General features: G+C 32.1%; 1 protein-coding gene across 4 annotated transcripts; it reads left to right on the top strand.

The window, feature by feature from the left end:
- The first annotated feature begins 1061 nt into the window (after positions 1-1061).
- On the top strand, positions 1062-9445 carry LOC115718976 (nonsense-mediated mRNA decay factor SMG7). 4 transcript variants are annotated; one of them, XM_061110943.1, is made up of 9 exons: positions 1145-1337; positions 2951-3000; positions 3267-3323; positions 3527-4132; positions 4235-4357; positions 5143-5375; positions 5521-7472; positions 7567-7702; positions 8784-9445. In XM_061110943.1, exons 3-7 carry the CDS (start codon positions 3276-3278, stop codon positions 7448-7450), a joined length of 2940 nt encoding a protein of 979 aa, XP_060966926.1. In that variant the 5' UTR covers positions 1145-1337; positions 2951-3000; positions 3267-3275; the 3' UTR covers positions 7451-7472; positions 7567-7702; positions 8784-9445. The 4 variants fall into 4 exon arrangements, with proteins under 4 accessions (XP_030503671.2, XP_060966926.1, XP_030503670.2 ...); XM_030647810.2 differs by having other exon boundaries at positions 3213-3323; XM_030647811.2 differs by lacking the exon at positions 2951-3000 and having other exon boundaries at positions 1062-1337; positions 3213-3323.
- The last annotated feature ends 3184 nt before the right edge of the window (positions 9446-12629 follow it).

Below are 12629 nucleotides of genomic sequence, written 5' to 3'. Positions count from 1 at the left end.
ACTCAAATATTAAAAACACACACAATAAAATTCGAACCCAGAATTTAACACACACATCAGAATAAAAATTAAACCATAAATGAGGATTTATGCTACTATTTTTCGAATTCTGGTATTTATTAGTAACAAATTTAATATTTTAAGTATTTATGTCACACATTTTTTAATAGTAAAGTTAAAACTTTAATATAATTTTATTAAGTAATTATTATTAGTTAAAATACATAATTTATTTTTTATATATAATTTAAAATATTTTATATATCCGCCGCGAAGCGTGGGATGTTTACTTGTTTTAAAAAAAATCATGTACACTTATTATTATTTTTTATTTTTTTGTTATTAAAATTTAAAAATATTATATTTAATTGGAAGAAAAAAACATATACTAATTTTTTAATATATATATCATTCTCTGACAATTTATATATTGCTATTAAAAATATAAATTATTTACGATTTAAAAAAATATTTATAATTCATGCTAACAAATTATTAGATTTTTTATTTATTTTTTAACTAATAAGTTAAAAAAATATATTTATGTATATATATACCATAAGCCATAGATGTCATATTGTTTTGTTTTGTCATCTTTATTTTCAAATTTATTTTATTGTTTTGTTCTCAGTTGTTGGTACAGTAATAATAACGACTTTCAATAAAATAGTGTTCAAGTGAGATATAGTGGTGATATCAATTTTGAAAATATTAGTAACTATAAGTGAGCTACAGTGATGATAATAATTTTGAAATTATAATGAGTTATTTTATAACTTTTTTTTAGATCTTATTTTATTATATATATTATATAAAAAATATTAAAATTAAAATTTTATATAATTTTATAAATTAATTATTGCTAAAAATAAATACGCGTAGTGCGAGTTGTTTCTTAGTTTTAAAATATAATTGTATTATATGCATTAGACTTTTAAATAACTATTTTTTTTACATTAAAATATTATTTGTACATATAATTTTTTTTTTAAATATGTGTGGATTAAATGTTTAAATTATTTTTTTAGTATATAATTAATTATAAGTAATCCTGTTAAAAAAAGATTAATTAGAATTAATTAAATTTAAGAAAAGTGAATTTTTGCCTTTCCCTCATCTATTATTAGAGACCTAAAACATGAAGTATTTGACAAAATACAATTTAAAGGAGGAGGAAGCACAGACACTAGAAAATCTCTCGCAAAAATCCCAACCCTAACCCAAACCGTTCTTCTTCTCTCTCTCGCTTTCTTTTTTCAATTGTTCTGCTTTTCCGGAAATCGCGATCGGATGTTCTAACTGAGACACCTGCGTTGTAGATCTGATTAGGGCAGAAGGTGCGTTTACTTTTCTTTTAATTTTCTTCTTGTCCATTTTAGGTTTTTTCCTTTTTGGCGTGGTCTGCCTTTGGAGAATTCCGGGTTAATTGAATCTGGTTGAGGGGACGATTTGATGTTGTTGGATCTGATATTATTCCGATTGTTATCCCTATCATCCTATTTGCTCGAATAGGCTCATTTTTTTTTTTTTTATGTAAATTTGTTACAGACAGATGTTATTGTGAGCTGTAATGGGATTTTTCTCCGTTTTCTTTTTTGGCGTGTCGTTTTGTTTTTCTTATATATGTATGTATATATATATATTTATGTATATACATAAATATACATACAAAATATGATGCCTATATTGCTTTTCTTGTTTCCACCGGATTGATACAAATTACCGAGCATACATAAATATACATACAAAATATGATGCCTATATTGCTTTTCTTGTTTCCACCGGATTGATACAAATTACCGAGCATATGTTGGTTGGTTGGTTGTTGTTACGTTAATGCAACTTGGGTTGTTTGTTTTTAATTGATAGGAATTTTCTGGGTTTTGAAGATATCCATTGTGAATACTATAGTAGGCTTGCATAGAAATTGATGTTCGTAAATTCTTTTCTAATTCTTATGTAGGAGAGTTGAAGTTTGTCTAAATAGTGGCAATATGAATGGGTGTTTTAACATTACATGGTTGGTTGGTTGTTGTTACGTTAATGCAACTTGGGTTGTTTGTTTTTAATTGATAGGAATTTTCTGGGTTTTGAAGGTATCCATTGTGAATACTATAGTGGGCTTGCATAGAAATTGATGTTCGTAAATTCTTTTCTAATTCTTATATAGGAGAGTTGAAGTTTGTCTAAATAGTGGCAATATGAATGGGTGTTTTAACATTACATGGTTGGTTGGTTGTTGTTACGTTAATGCAACTTGGGTTGTTTGTTTTTAATTGATAGGAATTTTCTGGGTTTTGAAGATATCCATTGTGAATACTATAGTAGGCTTGCATAGAAATTGATGTTCGTAAATTCTTTTCTAATTCTTATGTAGGAGAGTTGAAGTTTGTCTAAATAGTGGCAATATGAATGGGTGTTTTAACATTACATGGTTGGTTGGTTATTGTTACGTTAATGCAACTTGGGTTGTTTGTTTTTAATTGATAGGAATTTTCTGGGTTTTGAAGGTATCCATTGTGAATACTATAGTGGGCTTGCATAGAAATTGATGTTCGTAAATTCTTTTCTAATTCTTATATAGGAGAGTTGAAGTTTGTCTAAATAGTGGCAATATGAATGGGTGTTTTAACATTACATGGTTGGTTGGTTGTTGTTACGTTAATGCAACTTAGGTTGTTTGTTTTTAATTGATAGGAATTTTCTGGGTTTTGAAGATATCCATTGTGAATACTATAGTAGGCTTGCATAGAAATTGATGTTCGTAAAGTCTTTTCTAATTCTTATATAGGAGAGTTGAAGTTTGTCTAACTAGTGGCAATATGAATGGGTGTTTTAACTTTACACTTTCCGTGCTCAAGTTTAGTAGTCTATTATATTACGACATGGGGAGGACTTATAAGAAAGCAGATTGATCAGGGAAACTAAGGCTTTTATTTTCTGGGTTCAGGTTTGAAGGTTTTACGTATGGAGACATTGTTAACATGGAACACTGGCTAGGTTTGTTATTATTTTTAATCTCGTGGTGGATTTCGTAATGCTAAGTGAGAAGTTGCCATAACTTGAATGCTTTGCAGTGCAATTGTCTTATTAATGCTTATTAATTTGGCATGGAATTTGGATTGCTTTATTTATTTAAATTTTTTGTATTCCTTTATTTTTCTTAATAGGTTTGTTCAGCTGATGTTGTTGTTGCTATGTTTTTTCTCCAGATTTAGTGCTCTTGAAAGTTTGTTAGAGATATTTGATGGATGATGATAATACAGGTAGATAAAATGTCTGCTCCTTCTTCAAGGGAGCGTGCTCAGCAGCTGTATGATAAGGTATTTACTTAATATAAATTACATGTGAGATTGATGTTGAGTTTTTTCCTGATTGCCAGTCCTTGATTTATATGTTAATTTATTGTAATTTGGGCAAAATTATTATGTTCATTGTTCTGCAATATTTCTTTTACCTTTAGATTGCTATTCACTGAGAACATATCAGGAATCATATTTATACTCACAACTGATTTTTCTTATAGATAAATGAGTTGGAGAATAAGCGTCGGAGGTCAGCCCAGGCTCGAATTCCATCAGATCCAAATGCATGGCAGCAGATTCGGGAGAATTATGAGGCAATAATTCTTGAAGACCATGCATTTTCTGAGCAGCACAGTATTGAATATGCCTTGTGGCAGTTGCATTATAAGAGAATTGAGGAACTAAGAGCACATTTCAATGCTGCCCTTTCGTCTTCCGGTCCAAATTCTGCTCAAAATGTGAAGGGCCCCACAAGACCTGATCGAGTGACAAAAATAAGGCTGCAGTTCAAGACTTTTCTATCAGAAGCTAGTGGTTTTTACCATGATTTAATAGTGAAAATCAGAGCAAAGTATGGGTTGTCTCTGGGTTATTTCTCTGAGGATTCAGATAACCAAAGCTTCAAGGAGAAAGATGGAAAAAAGTTTGCTGAAGTGAAGAAAGGTCTGATATCCTGCCATCGTAGTTTGATATACTTGGGTGACCTTGCACGTTACAAAGGATTGTATGGAGAGGGTGACTCAAAGACTCGTGAGTTCGCTGCAGCTTCGAGTTACTATATGCAAGCTGCTTCTCTTTTGCCATCTAGTGGGAATCCTCACCATCAGGTTCTTTTTATTGTATTTATCTATTTGTTTGTTTACATCTCTGGAGTTGGACGGTATGTAGTGTTTCATATTTATGTCTAACTAATCCTCTTATTACTCCAGCTTGCAATTTTGGCTTCTTATTCGGGGGATGAATTGGTGGCTGTTTATCGATATTTTCGTAGTCTTGCAGTGGATAGTCCCTTCTCAACTGCGAGAGAAAACTTAATTGTTGCATTTGAAAAGGTATTAAATGCTCTTCTTTATTACATCACATCAATTGGATTTTTAATACTTTCAACTAGAAATGTTGGTAATCATAATGCTTTTTGGTTTTGAGAATCAGCTGCTTACTGCTTTATATATCTTGGCTATGTGGTTTGGTTAAGTATAATTGCCAAACAAGTATATCATTCTACTTGTATATTTATAAGACTTGCATGTTAATTGCCTCAATTCTTTTTCCGTTCTTATTTGAAAAGGATTTTGGAATTTTGTTTAGGGTTTGTTTTATCTGGAAGTGGATGTTATATATATATATTATGTATATAAATATATATACACATTAATGTATATTTGTATTGAAAGCATTCACATTCTTTTCAATTGTTAATGGTTTCACCATTAGTTTTAGATATTTTTCTGAAACAGCCAGCTTTAAACTTATTTAGCCAGGGAGGTATATATTTAGTAGCTTCAAATGCTTGGTCAAAATATTACATTCAAATGTAGCTTTCTTTGAATATACTTGTTATATATATGAGGATTTATTTATTTTTCAGTTTCGTAATATTTGCAAGTGTTTGAATTTACAGACATTGGTTTTTCATTTTATAAATTGGATGATATGATAATTCCATTTGAAGTCAGTTGCTTTGGGATGTTTATTTTAATGAACTAGACTTCTACTTGTACAGCATGAATTTGAATAATTTGTTGAATGCTTATATGGTTAGATATCTAACCATAAAGTTTCACTTTTTTGTTGCATAATTTCTGTTTTTGTGAGATTTACATGTTTTTATTTTCAGAACCGCCATAGTTATTCTCAACTCTCTGGGGATGCTATTGCACGAGGATGCAAGGATTCCCCTGTGAAATTATCTGGCAAAGCTAGAGGGAAAGGGGAGGGAAAGCATGTTTCCAAAGATCCAAATGCTGAATCTAAACCTGTCAAGGAAGGAGCATCTAGTAGTCAAGAGAGATATAAATCATTTTGTGTCCGGTTTGTTCGTCTAAATGGCATTCTCTTTACTCGCACAAGGTAATTTTCTGTGAACAAAAAAAGTTGTAATTTGGTTTTCGTTGTTTAAACTTCTAACTTGGTAATCATAGAAAAATCCTGGTTCTGTTGCTTGGAAGACTGTCTTATTGTTTTGATCCTTGTATTTTTTTTTTCTCTACTTTAGCTTGGAAACATTTGCTGAAGTTCTTTCGTTGGTGAGTGGTGGCATGCGCAAGTTGCTGTCATCTGGGCCAGAAGAAGAGCCTACTTTTGGTGCAGATGCTGTTGAGAGTGGACTTATAGTTGTCAGGCTTGTGGCCATTCTTATATTCACAGTTCACAATGTGAATAGGGAATCTGAGGGTCAGACATATGCAGAAATTCTACAAAGGAATCTTCTTCTAATGAATGCATGCATTGCTGTTTTTGAGTTGATGAGCCACATAATGGAAAGATGTGTGCAGCTGCATGATCCTTCTTCAAGTTTCCTCTTACCTGGCATTCTAGTTTTTGCTGAATGGTTAGCTTGCTGTCCAGATGTTGCAGCTGGTAATGATGTGGACGATAAACATGGTGCTATTAGATCAAAGTTTTGGAACGTCTTTATATCATTTTTGAACAAGCTCTTGTCATCTGGTTCAGTGTCCATAGATGATGATGAAGATGATACTTGCTTTAATAACATGAGTAGGTATGAAGAAGGAAATACTGAAAACCGCTTGGCTTTGTGGGAGGACTTTGAGTTGAGAGGTTATGCGCCACTTATTCCTGCTCAAACCCTTTTAGATTTTTCCAGAAAACATTCATTTGGAAGTGATGGTCAGAAAGAAAGAAAGGCCCGTATGAAAAGGACTTTTGCAGCAGGGAAGGCTCTTGCCAGTGTTGTCAGGGTTGATAAAAAAGCAATCAGGTTTGATTCAAGGCTAAAGAAGTTTGTTATTGGTGCTGATCCTGAAATTATGGATGACATGGTACATGCATTTTCAGGCGTTCCGAATAGGGATAATAATCTAGGACAAGAAAATCAAGCTGCTGACAAAGCAACAAATATGGCAATTTCACAGACCAACAGGCACCTTCTTATAGAAGGAGATGAGGAGGATGAAGTAATTGTCTTCAAGCCAATAGTGGCCGAGAAGCGATCCGAAGCTGCTGATTCTAATTGGGCTACATATGATGGTCTGAAGTCTATTCAGAATGCTTCTGCAGGTGATGTGGCCTTTAGTGGTAGTTCCATTTCAGCCCTTCCTGATAATATTTACCATCAGACAGCTTTTGATGGTCATCCCCTAGCATCTGTGCCTGTTAGTAATGCTGTTCCCCAACATTTTCAACCAGTTCAACCTTATGTATCAAAATGGATGATGGGAGAAGAAGCTTTTCTTGCTAACAACTTAAATGGTTTGAGATTAATGGGGAATGGACATTTAGTAAAATCTGAAATCCAAGAAAATCATCCTCCCATGCCTTCAGTTCCAGTTCAACAGTCTTTCAATGTTACTAATGGCAGTGCTTTTTACAATAACACAAAAGCAGCTCCAGATACTTTAATCCCATCCATGCATGATATCTTTGCATCTTCTGGAGCAATCACAAATAGTTTTTCTGTAAAGACATCTGCTGCTACATCCACAGGTTTGCGAAAAAATCCCGTAAGTCGTCCGAGCAGGCATCTTGGCCCCCCTCCTGGTTTTAGCCGTGTTCTTCCTAAGCACGTGAATGAATCTGTTTCTGGTTCTGATCTGGCAAGTGAAAGTCCCATCATGGATGACTATAGTTGGTTAGATGGATATCAGGTGCCCTTGTCCACAAAAAGTTCTGGCCTCAATAATTCAATTAATTATCCTTCAAACCCACATTCTGTCTCCATTAGCAATGGCTTGTCTGGAACTATGAACTTCCCTTTCCCTGGGAAACAGGTTCCAACCATGCAATTCCAATCAGATAAGCAAAATGGATGGCAAGATAGCTCAATGCTTGACAGTCTTAAATTACAACATGAACAGCAGCTGCAGCAACAGCAACAACAAGTCACTAATGGGAATCAGCACCTCAATCCACCACCAGAGCAATATCAAGGACAGTCTGGCTGGACCGGTCGTTACTTTGTGTGATGTCAATACAGGAGTATAAATGGTGAGTTCATGTTTTCTTTGTAGTCCTCTGATGTCTGTTGATCTTATCAATTACATTTTGCAATAGCCCTGACCAATCCTGTTATTATTGTTAGGGTTCTGAGAATTGTTCTGGTAATTACTGCATCCTTTTGCTGCCAATTTTAAACTCCAAATTTGAAGCCTTATCAGTGTTGAAGTTAATGGAGGTTTGGTGGCCTTGGCTTCGTGCAGGAAGTTGCTAGTACACAGGTCATTCTTGCTTTTTCCGTTTTCATGCTCTTTTTTAAATACTCTTTTTCTCCAACGTGTTATGGTTATGTTTGTTTTGCATGCTGCCTGTTAGGTGAAAATAATATGCTACAAGATTTTTGCTGGACTATAGAAATTGTCCTCTAAGACCATCTCCAATGGATGGTGTAATTTGAGCTAAATTTGTCTCAAAAAATGAGTAAATGTTATATTTGACCTAAATTTTACAATAGTGCTCTAGTGCTCCAATGCATTAGGGATAAAATTAACTTTTTTTTTTAGAATGGTGTAAAAAAGTCAACAAAAACATTAAATCTTTATTGAAAGTATATAAATTCTTATTAAATTTATAAATAAAATGTAAAAAGTTATAAGTTATACTAAGTAGGGAAAGAGTAAATAAAAAAGTAAATATTTATTGTAGTGTAAATTTGGATCATACTATATTTTGTGTTAAATTTGACACAACTTCTAGTATGTGCTAAATTTGGTCTGCTTAGAGTTCACTTTTATAAAGATGAGCTAAAATATTCTTATGCACCACACTATAACATTTTATTTTCTAAGAATATATTATTTTATTGATTTCTTTTGTTGCCTCAGTATAATTGTATGGACCAGTGTTTTTCTGGTTAAAATTGTGATGTACTGGCTATACTTGAAAAATTGATTGGGTATTTTTGCGGGTAACATTCTACCATGGATTGCCTTTGTTCTCTTCTATTATTTTGTGTCATTATTTTTCTGGTTGCATATCTGAAGTGCATCTAACATCTCATGTTCATATTAGAAGCAATATTTCTGGGCCCATATGCAGATTTCTGTTGCATATTTATCATTTAATGATCTTACAGTGGTATCTGATATTTTTTCTTCAGTGGGTTCACAGTTTAGTTATTTTAAATTTGACTAACTCAAGGCAAGGTGGGTGAGAATCAACACCTATGAGTATTGATTTGAGAATTTTTATGCTCTTTAGCGAATAATTAATCTTTTAATGTGGATGGCAATGCATGGGCTGCAATCAAATAATTTTTACGCTAATATTACACCGTTTCTTGTGTTTTTGTTTTGTGTACAGATTTCATTGAGCTTTCATGCTCTCGGAAGGGTGAAGAAATACAGAGATCTGAATCATGATGCGAAACTCCTAAGAAGTGTAAGCATTTTATCTGGGGTGAATTAAACGTGTTTAATAGTAATGCCATCCGTTGGTTTTGGGGCTGATGTCTCCGGCAATTTGGTGGAATAAAAATGGTGTACTCACCGTTCCTATCTATTAAACTCTTGAATCAGTGTTAGCTATCAAAATTGGTATTGCGGGTGGTTCCTTAGGTGGCAACTGATAATGGTTGGGTTAAGCTATACCAGAGTTTTGTGGCAGAAAGCTTTGGGGAAAAGCTGAGTTTGGCTTGGTTAATGGAAACTGGTACTAGGTGTTTAGAAATGGGATAAAAATTGTGATAGTGACACTGAAAAATGGTAATATTTGGTGATGAGTATTTTAGTCGTGGTATGTATATGGTCGTCGTTGTCTCGCAGTTTAAGACTTGTTTTAAAGCTAAATCATTAGTGACGTCTAGTCAAGTCGAGTTTCCCAATCAAACATTGCAGTTGTGAAAAGATATATTAAACATTGCAGTTATGAAAAGGCGCATGAAACTGTCTTGTGTTTCTTTTCTGGCCTTTTCTTTATTATACTTAATAATTGAAGTTTAAAAATCAGTTTCATTATTTTCAAAATATATATTTATTCTTCTATTGTTTCTGCTGAGTAACCTCCAAATGTGAATTCAACTCCCATAACAATTGTTAGTTCAACCTACTTTGCAAGAGCATGAACCTAGATGTTAGAATCGAAGGATCCGAATCACGAAACAGTCCAGACATTGAAAAACATCTAAAAATTGAAAAAGGCAAATTACTTGGGAGGAATCTTCCCATTGCTCGGGCCAGCACTTGACAATCAGTGAAAATATCCGCTGCCGAGATCTGAGAATCCGCCATCACCTGAATATCAGCAAGCCGACATGGAGTTCCCCATGCAAAGGATTCCTCACATTTTATTTTTGAAGTACTATTTATCTCTGTTGGAATCTGGAATAAAGAAAATTTAAAAATCTTAGTAAACCTAATTTTATTAGCAAACTAGTAAACAAAACCGTGTTTCAGGTATTAATAATTAAGTTATAAAAATATACTAAATTTGATATATATTTTTTAATAGTATAAGTAACTATTTTATTAAATGATTTCATAATTTTTTATGCAGAAAAATAAATTAATATTATAGAAAAATTTATCATATAATTTCTTATCTAAAAAAAAGCAACAAAGAGATATCTTCAAATGTTATAGTAAAATAAAAAATAGAGGTTGAAAAATTCTTACACAAAATAGAGATCTAAAAAGAAAACAATTGATAAATCTATAGAAAACTCGTCATACTATTTCAAAAATATTGCAATTCAAAGCTAATGTCATCACCGTATCTCACTTGTAGTTGACACTACATTTAAAGTCACTGTCGTTATTGTATCTTATTTGTAGTTGTCATCATTGATCATATATATATACTTGTACTTGAGTTAATTAAATACTGACTTTTTATACTTAAGTGAATGGTTTTGTTATAAATCCTTACTTGTATATTTCTAAGTGTTTTGGTATGATGATGAATGTTAGAGATATTATTACAATGGAAGAAAATTAAGATACATATAACTCAATTATAAAAATATACAAGGACAATAAAAGAGATTGATTAATATATGTTATAATACACATATATATACACTATATATATCGCATATATATATATGAAACGTAGAAGAGAAGATTATAACACATGTAATATAATACATATATATATAATAAAAGAAGAATATATATGTATATATACTCACTTACAATCTTGAGTCTAGATTAGTGGGGATCACCATGACTTGAACATAGTATTAAACCTTTGTCCAAAAGCTTATTTCCCCCTATCTCTAAGCACTAAGGGAACTCTCATGGAAATAGCTTTGGAATTATCAAGCCTTTTAGGGTTTTCTAGTAAAATGCTTTCTTGATAGAAAACTTCTCTTCCAAATGAGCACATTAGACTCCTTTATATACTGTTTAGCATATCACCATTTGAAATTCAAATTCATAAGTCATAACCTCTATGGATGTTATGGACTCAATAAAGAGATGTAACTCATGCACACCATAACTCCTATAAAGTTAAGAATTTCAAATTAAGATGTGTAACATCTTTTACACTCTTAATGTTGGTGATAATGGTGGAGGTTACTCATAGTAACAAGTAACTCCCAAAATATTACAAAAGATGACAACTAACATACATTGTCATATGTTACATATTATTAGTTTATTACACATATTTAATCTACATATTATATTATTATAAATAATATAACAATCCTCCACTAGATTAAATATTATCTCTTTAGTAACAAACTTGTAACTTTTGTAACATTTATTTAATCAATCAAAAATATTATTTCAAAATATAACATTCCCCCACTTTGATTGATTAAATACACACTTTTAAAGAAGTCTTGTTTAGGTGCATTAGGTAAAATGTCTTTCGACTTGAATTTTACCTTAGTGTAGTTACCACAAAGTTTGGTGAAATTTTGGTTGCCGTAGCATTGAACCACTATTCTTTTAATACAAACCGGTGATAACACACACACCCTCGCTAATGCTCACTTGAGACTGCATGTCTCGCTCTTGCACAGTTAATGGCCATGTGCAAAATTCCAATTCATGGACTCTCTAGAAAATAACTCCCAATTCTCATAAGAGGCGGCACCACTTCTAGTTCATATAGGTGGAGTTTTAATGTCTCACCACTCTTTAGACACTTCTTAAGCTTAAGTGAGTTTTCTTAAGCTTAAGCTCCATTAAAAAATCTTTCGGTTTTAACCCTCAATTTTCACCACATGTACTCATCCATAGATAAGACAATTGAGTACCACATTCACTCTATTGACTTGTTATTACCTATTGAAATAAGACTAGATTTTTACTAGTGTTAAGATAGGTTACAATCAATGAGCAAAACACTAAGGGAGTTTAGGTCCCATCCCTCAGAAATTCTTGCTTTAATCTTGTACGGAGATTAAGCGATTTGTTATAACCTCTCACTATTGATTCCAGAATCATGCATGCCAAAAAATTCTTGCTTTAATCTTGTACGGAGATTAAGCGATTTGTTATAACCTCTCACTATTGATTCCATGTGAATCAGGCATGCCAGAATATAGTGTTCACTTTGTGACCAGTTTTCTCCTTAAGTACTTAAGCTTTGAAAATTCAATCATAAGAGATTAATTTTCACACAACTCAAATTCTCAATAATTTTGATCTCAAGCATATCAAAATTAAACACTAATTTAGACACCAAATATGTCTAAATTATACTTTATTTTAAGACACCGAACATGTCTTAAACTTTTTACATTAAAGTATCACCCCCACACTTTCACATTTCACTATCAAGATATATCTTGATTTTAAAATATAGAAGACCACTTTGTCTCTATAATTTCTCTTAAATTTAATTTCCTTCTTGAAATTCCTTTCACCAAAATTTGACACCAAATATGTCAGTATTTTCACATATGCACATAGCCAAACTTGATTTAGAATTTGAATTCAAAATCAAATGAATTAATCAACAATATCTCATCACATTTTGATTAAGTTTGTGGCTCACCCCCACATTTTTAGCATAAAATGTATATAAAAGATCACTTTTGTGTATTTCCTCTTGAAATAACTCTTTAATGTCACTTTGAAAATTGCCATTTGACATTTTTAGTTTTCTCAACAAAACTAAAATATCAAACTCACATCACCACTTACAAAATAATGTGATTTTTTTATCCATAATTTTAAGGTTATCTCCTCATTG

The sequence above is a fragment of the Cannabis sativa genome, chromosome 2, assembly GCF_029168945.1.
Source record: "Cannabis sativa cultivar Pink pepper isolate KNU-18-1 chromosome 2, ASM2916894v1, whole genome shotgun sequence".
In the NCBI taxonomy this organism is placed as follows: domain Eukaryota; kingdom Viridiplantae; phylum Streptophyta; class Magnoliopsida; order Rosales; family Cannabaceae; genus Cannabis; species Cannabis sativa.
This window is presented reverse-complemented; position numbering and strand designations above follow the sequence as displayed.

Excerpts from the sequence above, each read along its gene's own strand:
- LOC115718976 (XM_030647811.2), top strand. The coding sequence starts at position 3,252 with ATGATGATAATACAGGTAGATAAAATGTCTGCTCCTTCTTCAAGGGAG. Across the intron at positions 4,133-4,234 it reads GTGGGAATCCTCACCATCAG|CTTGCAATTTTGGCTTCTTA; the intron begins GTTCTTTTTATT and ends TTATTACTCCAG. Across the intron at positions 4,358-5,142 it reads TAATTGTTGCATTTGAAAAG|AACCGCCATAGTTATTCTCA; the intron begins GTATTAAATGCT and ends TTTTATTTTCAG.